Source organism: Drosophila bipectinata, chromosome XR (assembly GCF_030179905.1).
Source record: "Drosophila bipectinata strain 14024-0381.07 chromosome XR, DbipHiC1v2, whole genome shotgun sequence".
In the NCBI taxonomy this organism is placed as follows: Eukaryota; Metazoa; Arthropoda; class Insecta; order Diptera; family Drosophilidae; genus Drosophila; species Drosophila bipectinata.
Window position 1 is genome coordinate 22,534,193 of NC_091735.1, and position 19,723 is coordinate 22,553,915.

The 19,723-nt window shown below is 34.7% G+C and overlaps 1 protein-coding gene across 3 annotated transcripts in view; it reads left to right on the forward strand.

Annotated features, from left to right (window-relative positions):
• The window catches only part of Frq2 (Frequenin 2), a 44,954-nt gene that overhangs the window by 23,511 nt on the left and 1,720 nt on the right, over positions 1-19,723 (forward strand). For all 3 annotated transcript variants that reach the window (XM_070282926.1, XM_070282927.1, XM_043213092.2), the window contains 5 exons: positions 16,929-16,953; positions 17,462-17,510; positions 19,035-19,124; positions 19,191-19,269; positions 19,588-19,676. In XM_070282926.1, the coding sequence (XP_070139027.1) occupies positions 16,929-16,953; positions 17,462-17,510; positions 19,035-19,124; positions 19,191-19,269; positions 19,588-19,676 (332 nt within the window). The remainder of the gene's footprint in view (positions 1-16,928; positions 16,954-17,461; positions 17,511-19,034; positions 19,125-19,190; positions 19,270-19,587; positions 19,677-19,723) is intronic.

The following is a 19,723-nucleotide window of genomic DNA, read 5'->3' on the forward strand; positions in this document are numbered from 1 at the left end:
CAAAACAATACAGCCCCGTTTTTCCAAAAAATGGATGGTTATTGCTGCAGAATTGCCAATTTCAATGATTTATTTAAAATAATAAAGAGTTTCCCATAAATTGTTTCAAATAAGGTCCGAATTTAATGGTTTTTTGATATTATTTTTTTATTAGGTAAATGTTAAAAATTTTTAAATATAAAAGTTATACAATGAAACTTGATGAAACTTAAAATAAAAAAATTAAATTAAAAAAAAAATCAGCAAAAAAGCAAGGTTTCAGTTCTGAATACCAAGAGGAGCTGAAAAGACAGACTCCATTGATTTTTGTTCATAAAAAGCAAAATAAAATAAATAAATAAGAACATCAGTTTTTTTAGAAATTAAAATGAGTAAAATGCACTTAAACGCGGCTTTCAATACCCTACGAGTGCGGAGGGTGCTACCAGTTATTTTTATGGTCGGATTACCGCAAGCTCCTATTTCTCCAAGGAAGCACCCTTTACACAAAATGAGCAAAATTAAAAAAAAAAAAACAAGATCAAGATTTGAATAAAAAAAAATTAGGAAAAAAACTGTGTTTGCTGCAGAAAGTACTTTTCAACTATGCCCACGGGTTTTATTGAAAAATAAATAAGAGTTTTATAAAAAAAAAATGTAAAATTAAACGAAAATAAGAGACCAGTCTGGATGTGTAACCACACTCCATTAGAGTCCAAAGTATTAAATTAAAAACAAAAATACAAATTAAATGAGAAAATAAGATTCAAGAAACCCAGGACTAAAGAGTTTTATTCGACGCAATCAATTTTACTTCCAAAGTCAAAACAAATATGGCCAAGGGTTTTATTGATAAATAAATAATCGTTTTATAAAAAATGTAAAATTAAATGAATTTAAGATACCACCCTGGACCTTCTTGCTCGTTCGGTTGAGAGACCAAGGTATTGAATAAAAAATAAAAATAAAAACTAAATCAGAAAAGAAGACGCAATGAACTCGTTGGAGATAATTGAGGAACCAAGGGATGTTAAAACAAAATTATTTAAAAAAAATTTAAAAAAAAGAAGCCACAAATTTACAAAACACCAGTCAAGGTACAGTCCGAAACCTCTCCCCATAGCGTTGCAATTAAGACCCTGTTAGGTGCAAGACCGTTAAACTTCTCAGAATATATAAAAGAGTATATAAAAAATAATAAAAATAAATCATAAAATCAGCTTTTGAAAAAATAAAATAGGAAACAAAAATAAAATAAAAAGCGAGAAGTCAACGGCTTGGAGGTCCGTTGACTACTGATTTGGAATGAAGGAACGTCGCCTTTTATACTCTTTTTGCAGCCTCTATCAGGGCCTACTAGTCTCGATTGGCAAGCGATAGGCAAGTATCGATTGTTCTTAGGGTTAGAACATGAAAGACTGTCATGAAAGGCAGCCCTGGAATGTGTCTCCCAAAATGTGAAAAATGAGTTAGTCCAAAAAGAATCGAAAAAATATTTTGCTCTCGGATTTGGATGCAGAACTCCGGAAAAGCACTTCGGGCTACGAATCTTTTAAAGTTTACCGCTTGAGAATCGGATGAAAATTGGCAGAGTTATGGCCTATATGTTATTCCCGGTGTTTTTGAAGGGGACCCCCTAGGAATTTTGGAAAAAAAACCGAAAAAATATAATAGTCCGGGATTTCGATGCAGAATTGCGGAGAATCAATCTACAAATCGTCTAAAGTTTACCGCTTGAGAATCGGATGAATATTGGCAGAGTTAGAGGCTTCGCAGGGGTCATACTGTCATTACCGGTGTTTTTGAAGGGGACCCCCTAGGAATTTTGGAAAAAAATCCGAAAAATTTAATAGTCCGGGATTTTGATGCAGAATTGTGGAGAATCAATCTACAAATCGTCTAAAGTTTACCGCTTGAGAATCGGATGAAAATTGGCAGAGTTTGAGCCTTCGCAGGGGTGATACTGTCATTCCCGGTGTTTTTGAAGGGGACCCCCTAGAAATTTTGGGAAAAAATCCGAAAAATTTAATAGTCCGGGATTTTGATGCAGAATTGCGGAGAATCGATGTACGAATCGTTTAAAGTTTACCGCTTGAGAATCGGATGAATATTGGCAGAGTTAGAGGCTTCGCAGGGGTCATACTGTCATTACCGGTGTTTTTGAAGGGGATCCCCTAGAAATTTTGGGAAAAAATTCGAAAAATTGAATAGTCCAGGATTTTGATGCAGAATTGTGGAGAATCAATCTACAAATCGTCTAAAGTTTACCGCTTGAGAATCGGATGAATATTGGCAGAGTTAGAGGCTTCGCAGGGGTCATTCCCGGTGTTTTTGAAGGGGACCCCCTAGGAATTTTGGAAAAAAATCCGAAAAATTTAATAGTCCGGGATTTTGATGCAGAATTGCGGAGAATCAATCTACAAATCGTCTAAAGTTTACCGCTTGAGAATCGGATGAAAATTGGCAGAGTTTGAGCCTTCGCAGGGGTGATACTGTCATTCCCGGTTGGAACATGAAAGACTGTCATGAAAGGCAGCCCTGGAATGTGTCTCCCAAAATGTGAAAAATGAGTTAGTCCAAAAAGAATCGAAAAAATATTTTGCTCTCGGATTTGGATGCAGAACTCCGGAAAAGCACTTCGGGCTACGAATCTTTTAAAGTTTACCGCTTGAGAATCGGATGAAAATTGGCAGAGTTATGGCCTATATGTTATTCCCGGTGTTTTTGAAGGGGACCCCCTAGGAATTTTGGAAAAAAAACCGAAAAAATATAATAGTCCGGGATTTCGATGCAGAATTGCGGAGAATCAATCTACAAATCGTCTAAAGTTTACCGCTTGAGAATCGGATGAATATTGGCAGAGTTAGAGGCTTCGCAGGGGTCATACTGTCATTACCGGTGTTTTTGAAGGGGACCCCCTAGGAATTTTGGAAAAAAATCCGAAAAATTTAATAGTCCGGGATTTTGATGCAGAATTGTGGAGAATCAATCTACAAATCGTCTAAAGTTTACCGCTTGAGAATCGGATGAAAATTGGCAGAGTTTGAGCCTTCGCAGGGGTGATACTGTCATTCCCGGTGTTTTTGAAGGGGACCCCCTAGAAATTTTGGGAAAAAATCCGAAAAATTTAATAGTCCGGGATTTTGATGCAGAATTGCGGAGAATCGATGTACGAATCGTTTAAAGTTTACCGCTTGAGAATCGGATGAATATTGGCAGAGTTAGAGGCTTCGCAGGGGTCATACTGTCATTACCGGTGTTTTTGAAGGGGACCCCCTAGGAATTTTGGAAAAAAATCCGAAAAATTTAATAGTCCGGGATTTTGATGCAGAATTGTGGAGAATCAATCTACAAATCGTCTAAAGTTTACCGCTTGAGAATCTGATGAATATAGGCAGAGTTAGAGGCTTCGCAGGGGTCATACTGTCATTACCGGTGTTTTTGAAGGGGACCCCCTAGGAATTTTGGGAAAAAATCCGAAAAATTGAATAGTCCAGGATTTTGATGCAGAATTGTAGAGAATCAATCTACAAATCGTCTAAAGTTTACCACTTGAGAATCTGATGAATATAGGCAGAGTTAGAGGCTTCGCAGGGGTCATTCCCGGTGTTTTTGAAGGGGACCCCCTAGGAATTTTGGAAAAAAATCCGAAAAATTGAATAGTCCAGGATTTTGATGCAGAATTGTGGAGAATTAATCTACAAATCGTCTAAAGTTTACCGCTTGAGAATCGGATGAATATTGGCAGAGTTAGAGGCTTCGCAGGGGTCATACTGTCATTACCGGTGTTTTTGAAGGGGATCCCCTAGAAATTTTGGAAAAAAATCCGAAAAATTTAATAGTCCAGGATTTTGATGCAGAATTGCGGAGAATCGATGTACGAATCGTATAAAGTTTACCGCTTGAGAATCGGATGAATATTGACAGAGTTAGAGGCTTCGCAGGGGTCATACTGTCATTACCGGTGTTTTTGAAGGGGACCCCCTAGGAATTTTGGAAAAAAATCCGAAAAATTTAATAGTCCGGGATTTTGATGCAGAATTGTGGAGAATCAATCTACAAATCGTCTAAAGTTTACCGCTTGAGAATCGGATGAATATAGGCAGAGTTAGAGGCTTCGCAGGGGCCATACTGTCATTACCGGTGTTTTTGAAGGGGACCCCCTAGAAATTTTGGGAAAAAATCCGAAAAATTGAATAGTCCAGGATTTTGATGCAGAATTGTAGAGAATCAATCTACAAATCGTCTAAAGTTTACCACTTGAGAATCTGATGAATATAGGCAGAGTTAGAGGCTTCGCAGGGGTCATTCCCGGTGTTTTTGAAGGGGACCCCCTAGGAATTTTGGAAAAAATCCGAAAAATTTAATAGTCCGGGATTTTGATGCAGAATTGCGGAGAATCAATCTACAAATCGTCTAAAGTTTACCGCTTGAGAATCGGATGAAAATTGGCAGAGTTTGAGCCTTCGCAGGGGTGATACTGTCATTCCCGGTGTTTTAGAAGGGGACCCCCCAGAAATTTTGGAAAAAAATCCGAAAAATTGAATAGTCCAGGATTTTGATGCAGAATTGTGGAGAATCAATCTACAAATCGTCTAAAGTTTACCGCTTGAGAATCGGATGAATATTGGCAGAGTTAGAGGCTTCGCAGGGGTCATTCTGTCATTACCGGTGTTTTCGAAGGGGATCCCCTAGAAATTTTGGGAAAAAATCCGAAAAATTTAATAGTCCGGGGTTTTGATGCAGAATTGCGGAGAATCAATCTACAAATCGTCTAAAGTTTACCGCTTGAGAATCGGATGAATATTGGCAGAGTTAGAGGCTTCGCAGGGGTCATACTGTCATTACCGGTGTTTTTGAAGGGGACCCCCTAGGAATTTTGGAAAAAAATCCGAAAAATTTAATAGTCCGGGATTTTGATGCAGAATTGTGGAGAATCAATCTACAAATCGTCTAAAGTTTACCGCTTGAGAATCGGATGAATATTGGCAGAGTTAGAGGCTTCGCAGGGGCCATACTGTCATTACCGGTGTTTTTGAAGGGGACCCCCTAGAAATTTTGGGAAAAAATCCGAAAAATTGAATAGTCCAGGATTTTGATGCAGAATTGCGGAGAATCGATGTACGAATCGTTTAAAGTTTACCGCTTGAGAATCGGATGAATATAGGCAGAGTTAGAGGCTTTGCAGGGGTCATACTGGCCGGCTATTTAAACACAGTAATAGTAATAGTAATAAAAAAGAGATACAGATAGATAGTGATAGAAGAATTACTGAACCAATAGAAAAAAAGTTAAAAAATTGTAATAAAACATAAAATTAAAAAATATTAAAGAAAATCTCCAAAGAAGCATGGTTTCAATTCTGCACACAAAGCAAAAAAAAAACTCCATTGATTTTCGTTCATTAAAAGCACAATAAAATAAATCAATCAGACCATCAGTTTTTTTTTTAATTAAAATGAGTAAACTGCATTCATACGCGGCTTCCAATACCCTATGAGTGCGGAGGGTGCCATCAACCTATTTTATGGTCGGATTACCGCAAACTGGTATTTCTCAGAATTTTATAAAAAAAAAATGTAAAATTAAACGAAAATAAGAAAATCAGAGACCAGTCCGGATGTGTAACCACACTCCGTTAGAGTCCAAAGTATTGAATAAAAAAATAAAATTATAAATCAAATGAAAAAATAAAATTCAAGTCAAAGAGAAGAGAAGTCAAACCAAATATGGCCAAGGGTTTTTTTGAAAAATAAATAATAGTTTTATAAGAAATGTAAAATTAAATGAAAATAAAAATAAAAACTAAATCAGAAAAGAAGACGCAATAAACTCGTTCGAGATAATTGAGGAACCAAGAAAGACTAAAAATAAAACAAATATAAAAAAAAAATTTTTATGAATTTACTAGAAGCTACATACACGATGCGAAATTTAAGATCTTAAGACTTTTAAAAAAATAATTTCAAAGAATTCTTTCAATACGTTCTTAAAAAAAAAAAAATATATATCAGGGACAACTAGAGTTTCTCCAGTGGTTTTGCAGGAGTCCAAAGTATTCAATAACAACTAATAAAAATAAAAGGAGAATGTTAAATTTAATGAATATAAGAGACCACCCTGGATCTTCTTGCTCGTTCGGTTGAGAGACCAAGGTATTGAATAAAAAATAAAAATAAAAATTAAATCAGAAAAGAAGACGAATAAACTCGTTGGAGATAATTGAGGAACCAAGGGAGACTAAAAATAAAACATATATAAAAAAAATTTTAATAAGTTTACTAGAAGCCACATACACCATGCGGAACTTGAGGTCCTATGGCTTTTATAAAAATAATTTTAAACGAATTCAATAAATAAAATAAATGTCTGAATAATAAAATAAAATAAAAGAATAAAAAAATACAAATTAAATGAGAATATTTTCCCCAGAAACGAAGACGCTTGAAGACTCAGATTGCAGGCGATGTGATTTAAAACAAATGTGAATATTTTCCCCAGAAACGAAGTCCGGGATTTTGATGCAGAATTGTGGAGAATCAATCTACAAATCGTCTAAAGTTTACCGCTTGAGAATCGGATGAATATTGGCAGAGTTAGAGGCTTCGCAGGGGTCATTCTGTCATTACCGGTGTTTTTGAAGGGGATCCCCTAGAAATTTTGGGAAAAAATCCGAAAAATTTAATAGTCCGGGGTTTTGATGCAGAATTGCGGAGAATCGATGTACGAATCGTTTAAAGTTTACCGCTTGAGAATCGGATGAATATTGGCAGAGTTAGAGGCTTCGCAGGGGCCATACTGTCATTACCGGTGTTTTTGAAGGGGACCCCCTAGGAATTTTGGAAAAAAATCCGAAAAATTTAATAGTCCGGGATTTTGATGCAGAATTGTGGAGAATCAATCTACAAATCGTCTAAAGTTTACCGCTTGAGAATCGGATGAATATTGGCAGAGTTAGAGGCTTCGCAGGGGTCATACTGTCATTACCGGTGTTTTTGAAGGGGACCCCCTAGGAATTTTGGAAAAAAATCCGAAAAATTTAATAGTCCGGGATTTTGATGCAGAATTGTGGAGAATCAATCTACAAATCGTCTAAAGTTTACCGCTTGAGAATCGGATGAATATTGGCAGAGTTAGAGGCTTCGCAGGGGCCATACTGTCATTACCGGTGTTTTTGAAGGGGACCCCCTAGAAATTTTGGGAAAAAATCCGAAAAATTGAATAGTCCAGGATTTTGATGCAGAATTGCGGAGAATCGATGTACGAATCGTTAAAAGTTTACCGCTTGAGAATCGGATGAATATAGGCAGAGTTAGAGGCTTTGCAGGGGTCATACTGGCCGGCTATTTAAACACAGTAATAGTAATAGTAATAAAAAAGAGATACAGATAGATAGTGATAGAAGAATTACTGAACCAATAGAAAAAAAGTTAAAAAATTGTAATAAAACATAAAATTAAAAAATATTAAAGAAAATCTCCAAAGAAGCATGGTTTCAATTCTGCACACAAAGCAAAAAAAAAACTCCATTGATTTTCGTTCATTAAAAGCACAATAAAATAAATCAATCAGACCATCAGTTTTTTTTTTAATTAAAATGAGTAAACTGCATTCATACGCGGCTTCCAATACCCTATGAGTGCGGAGGGTGCCATCAACCTATTTTATGGTCGGATTACCGCAAACTGGTATTTCTCAGAATTTTATAAAAAAAAAATGTAAAATTAAACGAAAATAAGAAAATCAGAGACCAGTCCGGATGTGTAACCACACTCCGTTAGAGTCCAAAGTATTGAATAAAAAAATAAAATTATAAATCAAATGAAAAAATAAAATTCAAGTCAAAGAGAAGAGAAGTCAAACCAAATATGGCCAAGGGTTTTTTTGAAAAATAAATAATAGTTTTATAAGAAATGTAAAATTAAATGAAAATAAAAATAAAAACTAAATCAGAAAAGAAGACGCAATAAACTCGTTCGAGATAATTGAGGAACCAAGAAAGACTAAAAATAAAACAAATATAAAAAAAAAATTTTTATGAATTTACTAGAAGCTACATACACGATGCGAAATTTAAGATCTTAAGACTTTTAAAAAAATAATTTCAAAGAATTCTTTCAATACGTTCTTAAAAAAAAAAAAATATATATCAGGGACAACTAGAGTTTCTCCAGTGGTTTTGCAGGAGTCCAAAGTATTCAATAACAACTAAAAAAAATAAAAGGAGAATGTTAAATTTAATGAATATAAGAGACCACCCTGGATCTTCTTGCTCGTTCGGTTGAGAGACCAAGGTATTGAATAAAAAATAAAAATAAAAATTAAATCAGAAAAGAAGACGAATAAACTCGTTGGAGATAATTGAGGAACCAAGGGAGACTAAAAATAAAACATATATAAAAAAAAATTTTAATAAGTTTACTAGAAGCCACATACACCATGCGGAACTTGAGGTCCTATGGCTTTTATAAAAATAATTTTAAACGAATTCAATAAATAAAATAAATGACTGAATAATAAAATAAAATAAAAGAATAAAAAAATACAAATTAAATGAGAATATTTTCCCCAGAAACGAAGACGCTTGAAGACTCAGATTGCAGGCGATGTGATTTAAAACAAATGAGAATATTTTCCCCAGAAACGAAGACGCTTGAAGACTCAGATTGCAGGCGATGTGATTTTAAAAAAACAAAATCAAAAACAAAAAGGAGCCAAAATGTGAGATTCAACGAAAATGAGATTCCAATAGACTACAATGATACACCAAGAGTCCAAAGTATTGAATAAAAAATAAAAAAGTAAATTAAATGAGATTCAAGAAAAATAATAAAATAAAATAAAATAAAAAGCGAGAAGTGAACGGTTTGGAGGTCCGTTGACTAATGATTTGGAATGAAGGAACGCCGCCTTTTATACTCTTTTTGGAGCCTCTATCAGGGCCTACTAGTCTCGATTGGCAAGCGATAGGCAAATATCGATTATTCTCAGGGTTGCAAAATGAAAGGCAGCTTTAAAATGTAGCCCTGGAATCTGGCCGTCAAAATAAATAATATTTAACAATAACTAGTCTTTAAAGCTGTTGGTTCCTTTAATTTATCATTTAATTGAAAAGAGCTCAAAAAAAAGGATACAAAAATAATACCAGACATTGAAGGACATGTGAAAGAAAAATGTAGAAAAATATCCATCCGAAATGCGGTGCCACATTTGATTTCTTTGCCGTAGATCCGTAGATGCCGGGAAAAGCCACGCCACTACCGCCTGGAAAAATGCTTTTCCGGGCTTTCATGTCAATTCTTGTTTGTTTTACGCTTCGGCACACAGTCGGCTAAGGATTGGAGGGGTCAGGAGGTCAGGGGGCAGGGGCCAGAGGGCAAATCGCTTATAAAACTAAAATGCATGGCCCTTGCCAAGAGACCACCACCACCATCGTGCCACCGGGGCTTACGACACACTGCTGCAATGTCATATTGCAGAATAGCATTCGGAACCGCATTCATTTGGCTTTGGCACATGCATTCCGCTATGCAAACATAGTGACAGTGGGGCTAGAGGACAGTGGGGTGGTTTAATACCACAGGATTGCGAAAAAGATGCCATGTCCTGTGTTCCTGTGTCTGCCCCTCAAGCTTCGGTAGCGCCTCTGATGTGCCCTCCCAGCTGATTTCGCACGCATTGCCTTGGCACTCAAAATTCACTTCAATGTTGAAATTATTATTGCACTTGTTGTGTGTTACCCCCCCCCCCCCCCTCTACGTGCCACCCCCACCACTTCGAGTGGGCGACACATATGTGTGTGGATGGGTGGGTGGAAAAGGACCCTCGTGTCCTGACATTCTGTCTGGCATTTAACAGTGGAAATCAAATGTGTACAAGCAACAAGCAAACCAGAACCGAACAAGAACATTGAATTACACTGAGAGAAATGGGAAATTAAAAAATAAATATATAAAAATAAATATTAAAAATATACCCAAAAAGCCATTAACTTCCACCTCAAACCTTATAACCTAAAGTGTGTTTTTCTATTAGAAGGTCCTTTCGAATATCTTTCTTTTTTTGCCCCACTGTGCACACATGTTGTGTATAATTTGCTAATGGCGCCGGTACTGGGCACTGCATTCTGCATCCTCCCCCCCACAGCTGGCCCCTGAAGCTCATTCATTGACTCAGTCGATTCAACTCTACTTAGTTCCATTCTATTGGCATTCCCAGGACTCTTCCATGTCCTTGTCCCCAGCAAATTGATAAGGCAACAAACAGAAAGCGATTCGCCGGGGAATGCGGCAATAAAGGCAGGGAGGATGGGGATGGGCCTTATAACGACATTAGAAAATTGCCAATCGATGGAAAATTATGATGTGCTTTCACTCAACTTTGGCTGACTGGCTGGCAGCATCGTTTTGCATAATGTTTCCCCAACAAAAGGACGACAGGACGAGGGTGGTGGAATCGCTGCCAAACTCAATCAGGAGCTAAATCAATGGCAAATAGAACTGCTAATTTGCGACATGATCGCCAACAATGGAGGGGCATGACCCACCCACATCCGACTCCCCTTTAAAGTGCCTTGGGTCCGTGGACTTTAAACATTCAGGGATTTTTAAATGAAATATTTTTTAAAATAAAATATATTATTAAAACAAAACAAGGGCTTTTTGAAAATATTTATTATAGATCGCTAGGATCTATATATATTTTATATATGTATTTATAAAGGGCTTTTTATAGGACGATAGGATAGTAGTCGAATAATATTAGGATTCTGGAAGCCTTCACTTGGGACTTCGAAAATAATTTAAGCATAAACCCAAAAAAAAGACTCAAGATTTCAGAATTTAAATCAGAATAATAAAATTAAAAAAAATAGATGGAGAAGAAGGAGATGGAGATGGAAAGACCAAGGAAAATATAAATAAAAATCATTATTTATTATAAAAAAAAAAACAAAAACAAAAATTAAAAAAGAAAATCAGAACTTATGAGAGTTTAAAATATTAAAATAATATAAGAGACGGAAATACAGATAAAGAAAGGCAGTGATGGATATGGAAAACCCAAGGATAATAAAAATAAAACAACATCATAAATAATAAAAAAAATTAAAAAATTAAATTAAATAAGAAAAGAAGACCCATGAACTCGTTGGAGATAATTGCAGGAGCCATTTTTTGATAAAATAAAAAAACCGAGATAAAACTATGAGCCACAAAGCAGGATATAGAGAGGTTCGAGTCGAGTCGAGTACTTCAATCTGTTTCACAAAACAGTCCAACGAAAATCAGAACTTATGAGAGTTTAAAATATTAAAATAATATAAGAGACGGAAATACAGATAAAGAAAGGCAGTGATGGATATGGAAAACCCAAGGATAATAAAAATAAAACAACATCATAAATAATAAAAAAAATTAAAAAATTAAATTAAATAAGAAAAGAAGACCCATGAACTCGTTGGAGATAAATGCAGGAGCCATTTTTTGATAAAATAAAAAAACCGAGATAAAACTATGAGCCACAAAGCAGGATATAGAGAGGTTCGAGTCGAGTCGAGTACTTCGATCTGTTTCACAAAACAGTCCAACGAAAATCAGAACTTATGAGAGTTTAAAATATTAAAATAATATAAGAGACGGAAATACAGATAAAGAAAGGCAGTGATGGATATGGAAAACCCAAGGATAATAAAAATAAAACAACATCATAAATAATAAAAAAAATTAAAAAATTAAATTAAATAAGAAAAGAAGACCCATGAACTCGTTGGAGATAAATGCAAGAGCCATTTTTTGATAAAATAAAAAAACCGAGATAAAACTATGAGCCACAAAGCAGGATATAGAGAGGTTCGAGTCGAGTCGAGTACTTCGATCTGTTTCACAAAACAGTCCAACGAAAATCAGAACTTATGAGAGTTTAAAATATTAAAATAATATAAGAGACGGAAATACAGATAAAGAAAGGCAGTGATGGATATGGAAAACCCAAGGATAATAAAAATAAAACAACATCATAAATAATAAAAAAAATTAAAAAATTAAATTAAATAAGAAAAGAAGACCCATGAACTCGTTGGAGATAATTGCAGGAGCCATTTTTTGATAAAATAAAAAAACCGAGATAAAAATATGAGCCACAAAGCAGGATATAGAGAGGTTCGAGTCGAGTCGAGTACTTCAATCTGTTTCACAAAACAGTCCAACGAATTAAATAAATAAAATAAATAACTGAATAATAAAATAAAATAAAAGAATAAAAAAATACAAATTAAATGAGAATATTTTCCCCAGAAACGAAGACGCTTGAAGACTCAGATTGCAGGTGATGTGATTTAAAAAAAACTTTTTATAAAAATCAAAATCAAAAACAAAAAGGAGCCAAAATGTGAGATTCAACGAAAATGGGATTCCAATAGACTACAATGATACACCAAGAGTCCAAAGTATTAAATAAAAAATAAAAAAATAAATTAAATGAGATTCAAGAAAAATAAAAAAATAAAATAAAATAAAAAGCGAGAAGTGAACGGTTTGGAGGTCCGTTGACTAATGATTTGGAATGAAGGAAATTCGCCTTTTATACTCTTTTTGGAGCCTCTATCAGGGCCTACTAGTCTCGATAGCAGGCGATAGGCTGATACTTCAGCTATCGATTATTTTTAGGGTTGAGACGGAAATATGGAAAACCCAAGGATAATAAAAATAAAACAACATCATAAATAATAAAAAAAATTAAAAAATTAAATTAAATAAGAAAAGAAGACCCATGAACTCGTTGGAGATAATTGCAGGAGCCATTTTTTGATAAAATAAAAAAACTGAGATAAATATATGAGCCACAAAGCAGGATATAGAGAGGTTCGAGTCGAGTCGAGTACTTCAATCTGTTTCACAAAACAGTCCAACGAATTAAATAAATAAAATAAATAACTGAATAATAAAATAAAATAAAAGAATAAAAAAATACAAATTAAATGAGAATATTTTCCCCAGAAACGAAGACGCTTGAAGACTCAGATTGCAGGTGATGTGATTTAAAAAAAACTTTTTATAAAAATCAAAATCAAAAACAAAAAGGAGCCAAAATGTGAGATTCAACGAAAATGGGATTCCAATAGACTACAATGATACACCAAGAGTCCAAAGTATTAAATAAAAAATAAAAAAATAAATTAAATGAGATTCAAGAAAAATAAAAAAATAAAATAAAATAAAAAGCGAGAAGTGAACGGTTTGGAGGTCCGTTGACTAATGATTTGGAATGAAGGAAATTCGCCTTTTATACTCTTTTTGGAGCCTCTATCAGGGCCTACTAGTCTCGATAGCAGGCGATAGGCTGATACTTCAGCTATCGATTATTTTTAGGGTTGCAATATGAAAGGCTGCTTTAAGATGTAACCCTGGAAAAATGGCTAGGTATAAACCCAAGGTTCTTAAGTAAAATCGGATGTGAATATTCAAGGGTATAGCTTTCGCCAGGGGTTATATTTTCATAATTTGTTTATATATATTATCTTTGTTATTATTTTTGTTTTTTTGTTGTTTATTAAATGGAAAAAGCATTTATCTTTTATTCCGAAAATGAATTTTCGGCCCAGGCCTGATTGGGTTTAATTAGTGCCGAGGGATAACTAATTTCAGATAGGATCTGGGCCAGGTTGCGCTGCAATTCCACGCCACTAACTGGGCCAAGTGGGTCTCGTGTGTGTGAGGTGGAAGTGGGAGAAGTTGCGTGCAAGGCCAGCAAGGGGTTAACCGCAGACATGCGATGTTTTTGGGGGGTGTTCTCACCCCTCTCTCTAAGAGGGTGAGTGCTTCAGGGTTAAGCCGAGGTCACTTGTTGCCCCGCCTGGGATCTAATCAAGTTTTGTAAATATTTGAGCCACATCCTTGCGGAGCTTGTTGCAAGGTTGTTTCATGCCCCACCACCCACCAAAAAACACGCATTTTCCCGCCTTCTCATCCTTTTTTTTTTAAAAAAGCCCGCATGCAACTCGCAGCTCATTTAAAGTTCGTTTCAGTTTTCACCCAAGGGGCGGGGTATGGGGAAGCCTTTGGCAGCCTTTCATTAATTAGCATGTGGCCACACCCAGCAGGAGGTCCTTGCTGTGTCACCCACCCACTCATGCCCCCTTTCTCCTCGTTTTCCCCCATTTAATTGCGTGTGTGCAAAAAGTTGAAATTAAATCAGTTTAAAAATTAAATTAAATAAACAAGTCGGAAGCATTTTGGCCTCTTTTTTTTGTGCAACAAAAAAAAAATAAATAAATAAACGCTGCGGGCCACAAACAACTTTTTGAGGAAAAAGCGAACAGAAAAAGTGCCACCGCCACCGTCTCTTTTGCAAACAAAAACATTTAAATCGAAATTATTTTTCGCCAAAAGGCACATTTACGATTAAAATTTTTTTTGTTTTCGATTTCGATCCGAGATAGGTTTGTATTGCCATTGCAGAGTTTCGTAATTATATTGGGTACAGTATGGCCCCGCTTAATAGGACGCTAATAGCCTAGATTATATATATATTCCATCACTCACAAAAGTTTAAGAAAATGTTTGAGATTATTCACTAACCTATTTAAGGTTAAAGGATTTATATAATCCTATTTTTAAATATTAAACCCTAAAAAGTGTATAAACAGCAGCGACCATAGGCCCGTCTCTACTCTGTCCCCTGGCATACATAAGTAGCGCACTCTGGCGGGCGGGCTATGAACTAATTTGCTTTACAGCTGCGGGCGGCCACGCATGGTAGGTCGTGGGCGGAGGCGTTGAGGGTACCCACCCACTATGTATTATTCATGTGGCCGCAGTAAAAGTCGTCGGCCGACATCGACAAGGATAACGCTCCTTGGAGCTTACTTAGCCGACGCTCTGGCGTGCCCAGACTTTTAAAAGCCTGTTTGGGGAAATGCCGGTTCGAAATGTGAAGTGGAAGGTCCTGGGGCAGTGTTGTCTGCTTATTTTTTTCTCTTATACTCTTCCTGGGGGTTATATTATTTAGACGGAGTTTAAAACTGAAAACTTTAAAACTTTAAAACTTTTTTTTAGAAATAGTGTGACCGAAGATACTTAGATTGTGGCTTTTTGAATGGAAGGTCCAGAGATCTTGAGTATCTGATATTTTTCTTATTGTTTTGATAACCTTTTTAAGGATTAAATGATTATTTAAAAAGTAAGATTATATTTATAGTTATAATGTAGATGGAATTCTTTTTTTTGAAAAAATAAATGGTGTGACCAGAGTCAAGAAAATTGCGGCATTTTAATTTGGAGGGTCCCAAGACAATTGTTTTCTCTTTTTCCCCTGTTTTACCTATTTTACCTACTTTTATACCTATTACCTATTTTACCTGTGTATGCTATTTTTTATAAGATTGTTAATACTAATATGACTGATATTCTTCTTTTTTTTAAATAGTGAGACCAATCTGAATAAAATAATTAGCTTTTGTCCGTTTAACGATGTTTTTTTTGGTATTAATTTTATAAAGTTAAAAGGTCTTATAGAAAAAAAATAAAATATATCTTCCAACAAATATCATCAAAATTTAACAAAATTTAAGTGTTTTTTTTATAAAAAGTGCTAAGCGAGACAAGTTTCTCTATAGAATACAGTTAAGAGGTCTAATATGGTTTTGTTTACTATAGCCTATCAAATTCAAATAAAAAATGCAATAAATCTTAATCTTTAACCATAACTCCTTGAAATACCACCTTGAAAAGGATATAAAAACTTCGCCTAGAACCGAAAATTATCTTTATTTTCTCCCCCAAAACACACGTGCAGCATAAATATACATATATACATATATACACCCAACAGAGGCCAATTTCAATTGCGTGTGCCATCCAGCTAAAGTTTAATTTAGGTGGTTTGGGGGTCCTCGGGGTGCCAGAAAGGTTAGCGTGTCCCTCCTCAAACCAACACAAAACAGGACCAAATTATACTAATAATAAAAAAAAGGAGAAAAAAAAAACTCAAGCACTGGTCTGGCCATGTCTATCATCGCCCAGGCATTTTGTCTTGTTTTTGTTTTTATTTGTTTTTTTTTTATTTTTCATTTTCATTTTCAAAAGTGCTTTTCCAGCTTATGCACGCGTCTGAAATTCCACTACTATTGTGTACAAGTATGGTATGGACAAAAAATAGACAAAAAACTGACAACAGAAATAGAAGTAATTGAAGCCACAGACCAGAGGCTTGGATACGTTACCTGGAATTACATTAAAAGCTGAGAATTATATACAATCATTTCTCATTTCTGGACTCAATTACGGTTGTACTTTAAGCCAAATTGTGGAGGTGTTTGTTTGGGTTTCTCATATTAGTAAGAGTTCTATTTGTGGCTATAAGGTTTCGAACCAAACAGACAATGAAAAGTTAATGCCTTTACTTGCATTTTGCATTTTCCTGCCACCTGACCATAAACGCTATTCGTAATTAATTAAATGCAAAGTTCTTGCTCGTAAATTGTTCAACGTTTGAATATCACTCATACGCAGTGTGGTGCGATATCAGTGGCATCAGCAAAACTGAAGATGCCAGAGGCTCGGAGACCGGGGGGCTTACGGTTGGGTTACTATATAGTCCGCTAAAGCCTGTCAAGTGAACGCCATCAATCTCCAAGGGCAGTCAAGCCGACAGTGGTGGAACTTAAGCCGCCATAACTCAGCGGCTCAGTAGAAAGGCACTTGATACCGTAGGCCCCCATACCCCCTCCTTTAGGGTCAATTGAGAGAGGGGCCTCAAGCCGAGGGGTCTGAGTCTGAGTTGTTGATATTAAGAATGATAGCCGCAGGGACCCTTGAGGCGCAACTAAGTGCCAGTGCTTAGTGCTTAGACCCGAGTCCTTCAATGCCTAGTCCTTAGTCCTTTTTTTTTTATTGGTTCCCCTCTGCAATTGCTCTCTCAACTAATCTGTAATGTTTTTTTCTATCTTGCAGTTACCGAAAAGGAAATCCGTCAATGGTAAGCAATTTTTTTCAATCATTTGTTTATATTTTTTTATTTATTTCTTATTATTTTTTTTATGGCAAGTGTGTGTGTGTGTAAAAGAGACTATAATTAATTAAAGAGTAAAAAAAAAACAAAGAAATGTAAATATAATTTAAGCTGCGTGTGTGAAAGAGTGCGTTTATTTTTCCGCCCCAGAATGCCAAATATTTGTGTTTCATTTTCGTTGTATGACGGTTGCCGGCAGTTATTGGTTTTTAATTAAAATCCTCATTATTATTATTGTCATTTATTATTATTATTATGATTATTATTGTTTTTTATCGTGTTTGCTGTTTCTCGCTCTCTATCTATTTTATATATACATATATCTCTCTATCTCTCTTTCTTTCTCTTGAAACTTGACCCCTCGATTATCTATGTTATCCACTATCCACACACTTTCCGTGAACTTTGAACTCTGTGTGCTATCCGCTATCCTCTGACATCCTATCGACATCGACATCACATCGAACAAAAAAAGGCACAAAGGCTTTCTCAAAGACTGTCCCAATGGTTTGCTGACCGAACAAGTGAGTATTTAAAAAAAACCAACAATAACAAAAAATACTAAAATTCACAAGGAAGTTGTATAAATTCGGGCATAACCGAAGTTTGTATACACTTGCAGATAATTGATAAAAATGTTAAAGCTTATATTACCAGAAAAATACCAAAATTAGGGCTTTTTTCTATAAAATATTATAATAAAGTTAAATAATATACTAAATAATACCAAAAATATTAAAATCTAAAACGATATTTAAGACTTTCAGACATTTTCAAAGCTTCTATAGAAGTTATAAAAAGTTTTCAGCATCAATATAAAAAAAATATTAATATTAGGGCTTTTTCTGTAAAATATTATAATACAATTAAATAATATACTAAATAATACCAAAAATTTTAAAATCTAAAACGATATTTAAGACTTTCAGGCATTTTCAAAGTTTCTATAGAAGTTATAAAAAGTTTTCAGGATCTATATCCAAAAAAAACACCAAAATTAGGTCGTTTTCTTTAAAATATTACAATAAAGTTATAGAATACAGTTTTCTGATCTTAAATTACTTAAATCCAAAAAGATAATTAAGAGTTTCATGCATAATCAAAGTTTATATAAAAGATATAAAAAGTTTTCAGCTTCTATATCCAAAAAAATACCAAAAATGATGCCTTTTCTTATTAAAAATTTTAAGAAATCTATAGTTTTTAATTGTCTGATATAAAATTAGCCATATACAATTATAATTATCCCAAAAGTAGCCATATACAAAGTTTCAGCTCCCTAGCTTTAAAAAAAAGCATCCTTAACTAAAACCATAAAAAATACCAACAAACGGACATTTTCAAACATATTTAAACATTTTTTTGTCTGCAAGTGTATACGAAAATCAGATTTATACCAAAAACCTGCATCATCATCATCATGAACATTTTCATTCCTGGCTTTTATCATGACTAACCGCACACGGAATCCTCTTATTGTGGCTCATTTTCACAAAACTGTTTCCACCTTACATACATACTATATTTATATATATTTAAGCCATCATGAAATCCACAAAAATGTGGTCTACGTACTTTTTCTCTCTACCTTACTACTGACTTTTGTGGATTGAATAAAATAACTTGTACATATATGACCGCAAAATAAAAAAAAGGGGAAATAAAATGCTTCAAAAGGTAATCCATACATTCATCGATTTTGACAATTTCAATGTTGTTGGAGATGTAAACTACCAAAAATACCAGTCAAGAAAATCATAAATTTTAATTTAAAATCCAGAACAGTATCCAGAACACCCTCTCACCCTCTCAAGTCGTTTATTTCACTTACCAGCAGAAATTTTCGCAAATTTTCACTCTAATGCTATTTTATGTGTCTAGTTCTGACTTGCTTACTCGAAACTTTAAATGAAAAAAGCCACCCAGCCAGGTCAAAAGTTAACATAAAATATTAACCTTGCTTCTTTCAATGTCCTTTTCTCTTTCTCACGTTCTACCCCTCTCTATCTTTCGCTCTGCTGTCTTCTGTTTGACTTTCCCCAAAATAGGGCTTCATCAAAATCTATAAGCAATTCTTCCCCGACGGAGACCCCAGCAAGTTTGCCTCGTTGGTCTTTCGCGTCTTCGACGAGAACAATGTGAGTTTTTAAATAGTATTTTTTAACGATACAAGGGTTTAATCTTTTACCTAATAATTTTAACAGGACGGAGCCATCGAATTCGAGGAGTTTATCCGAGCACTTTCCATTACATCACGCGGAAACTTAGATGAGAAATTGCATTGTGAGTTGGTTATTTTAAATTAAGGCTTGGAGTTCAAAAGTTAGCTTAAAGTATAAACAAATTTTTGTTTTATATATGTATGTTTTATATATTAATGAGTTTTGCTTAAAATTTTATTTTAAAACTAAATAATAACTTTACAAATAAACCCTAAAGTTTGAAATAAAATTTTTTTACGTATAAGTATCTGGTATCACAATATTACCAGGAAATCCTTAAGAAAAGTGCCCTTAAATATGCAACAAAATTGTATTTCAAGCAGAAAGTACCGGTTATCATATATAATTATTATTTTAAATAATTTTCAAAAATTTTTAGGGGCCTTCCGACTCTACGATGTGGACAACGACGGCTATATTACTCGCGAGGAGATGTACAACATAGTGGATGCCATCTACCAAATGGTGGTAAGTACTCTAATCCCCAAAAACCAACTAAGACAGTACAGTAAAAA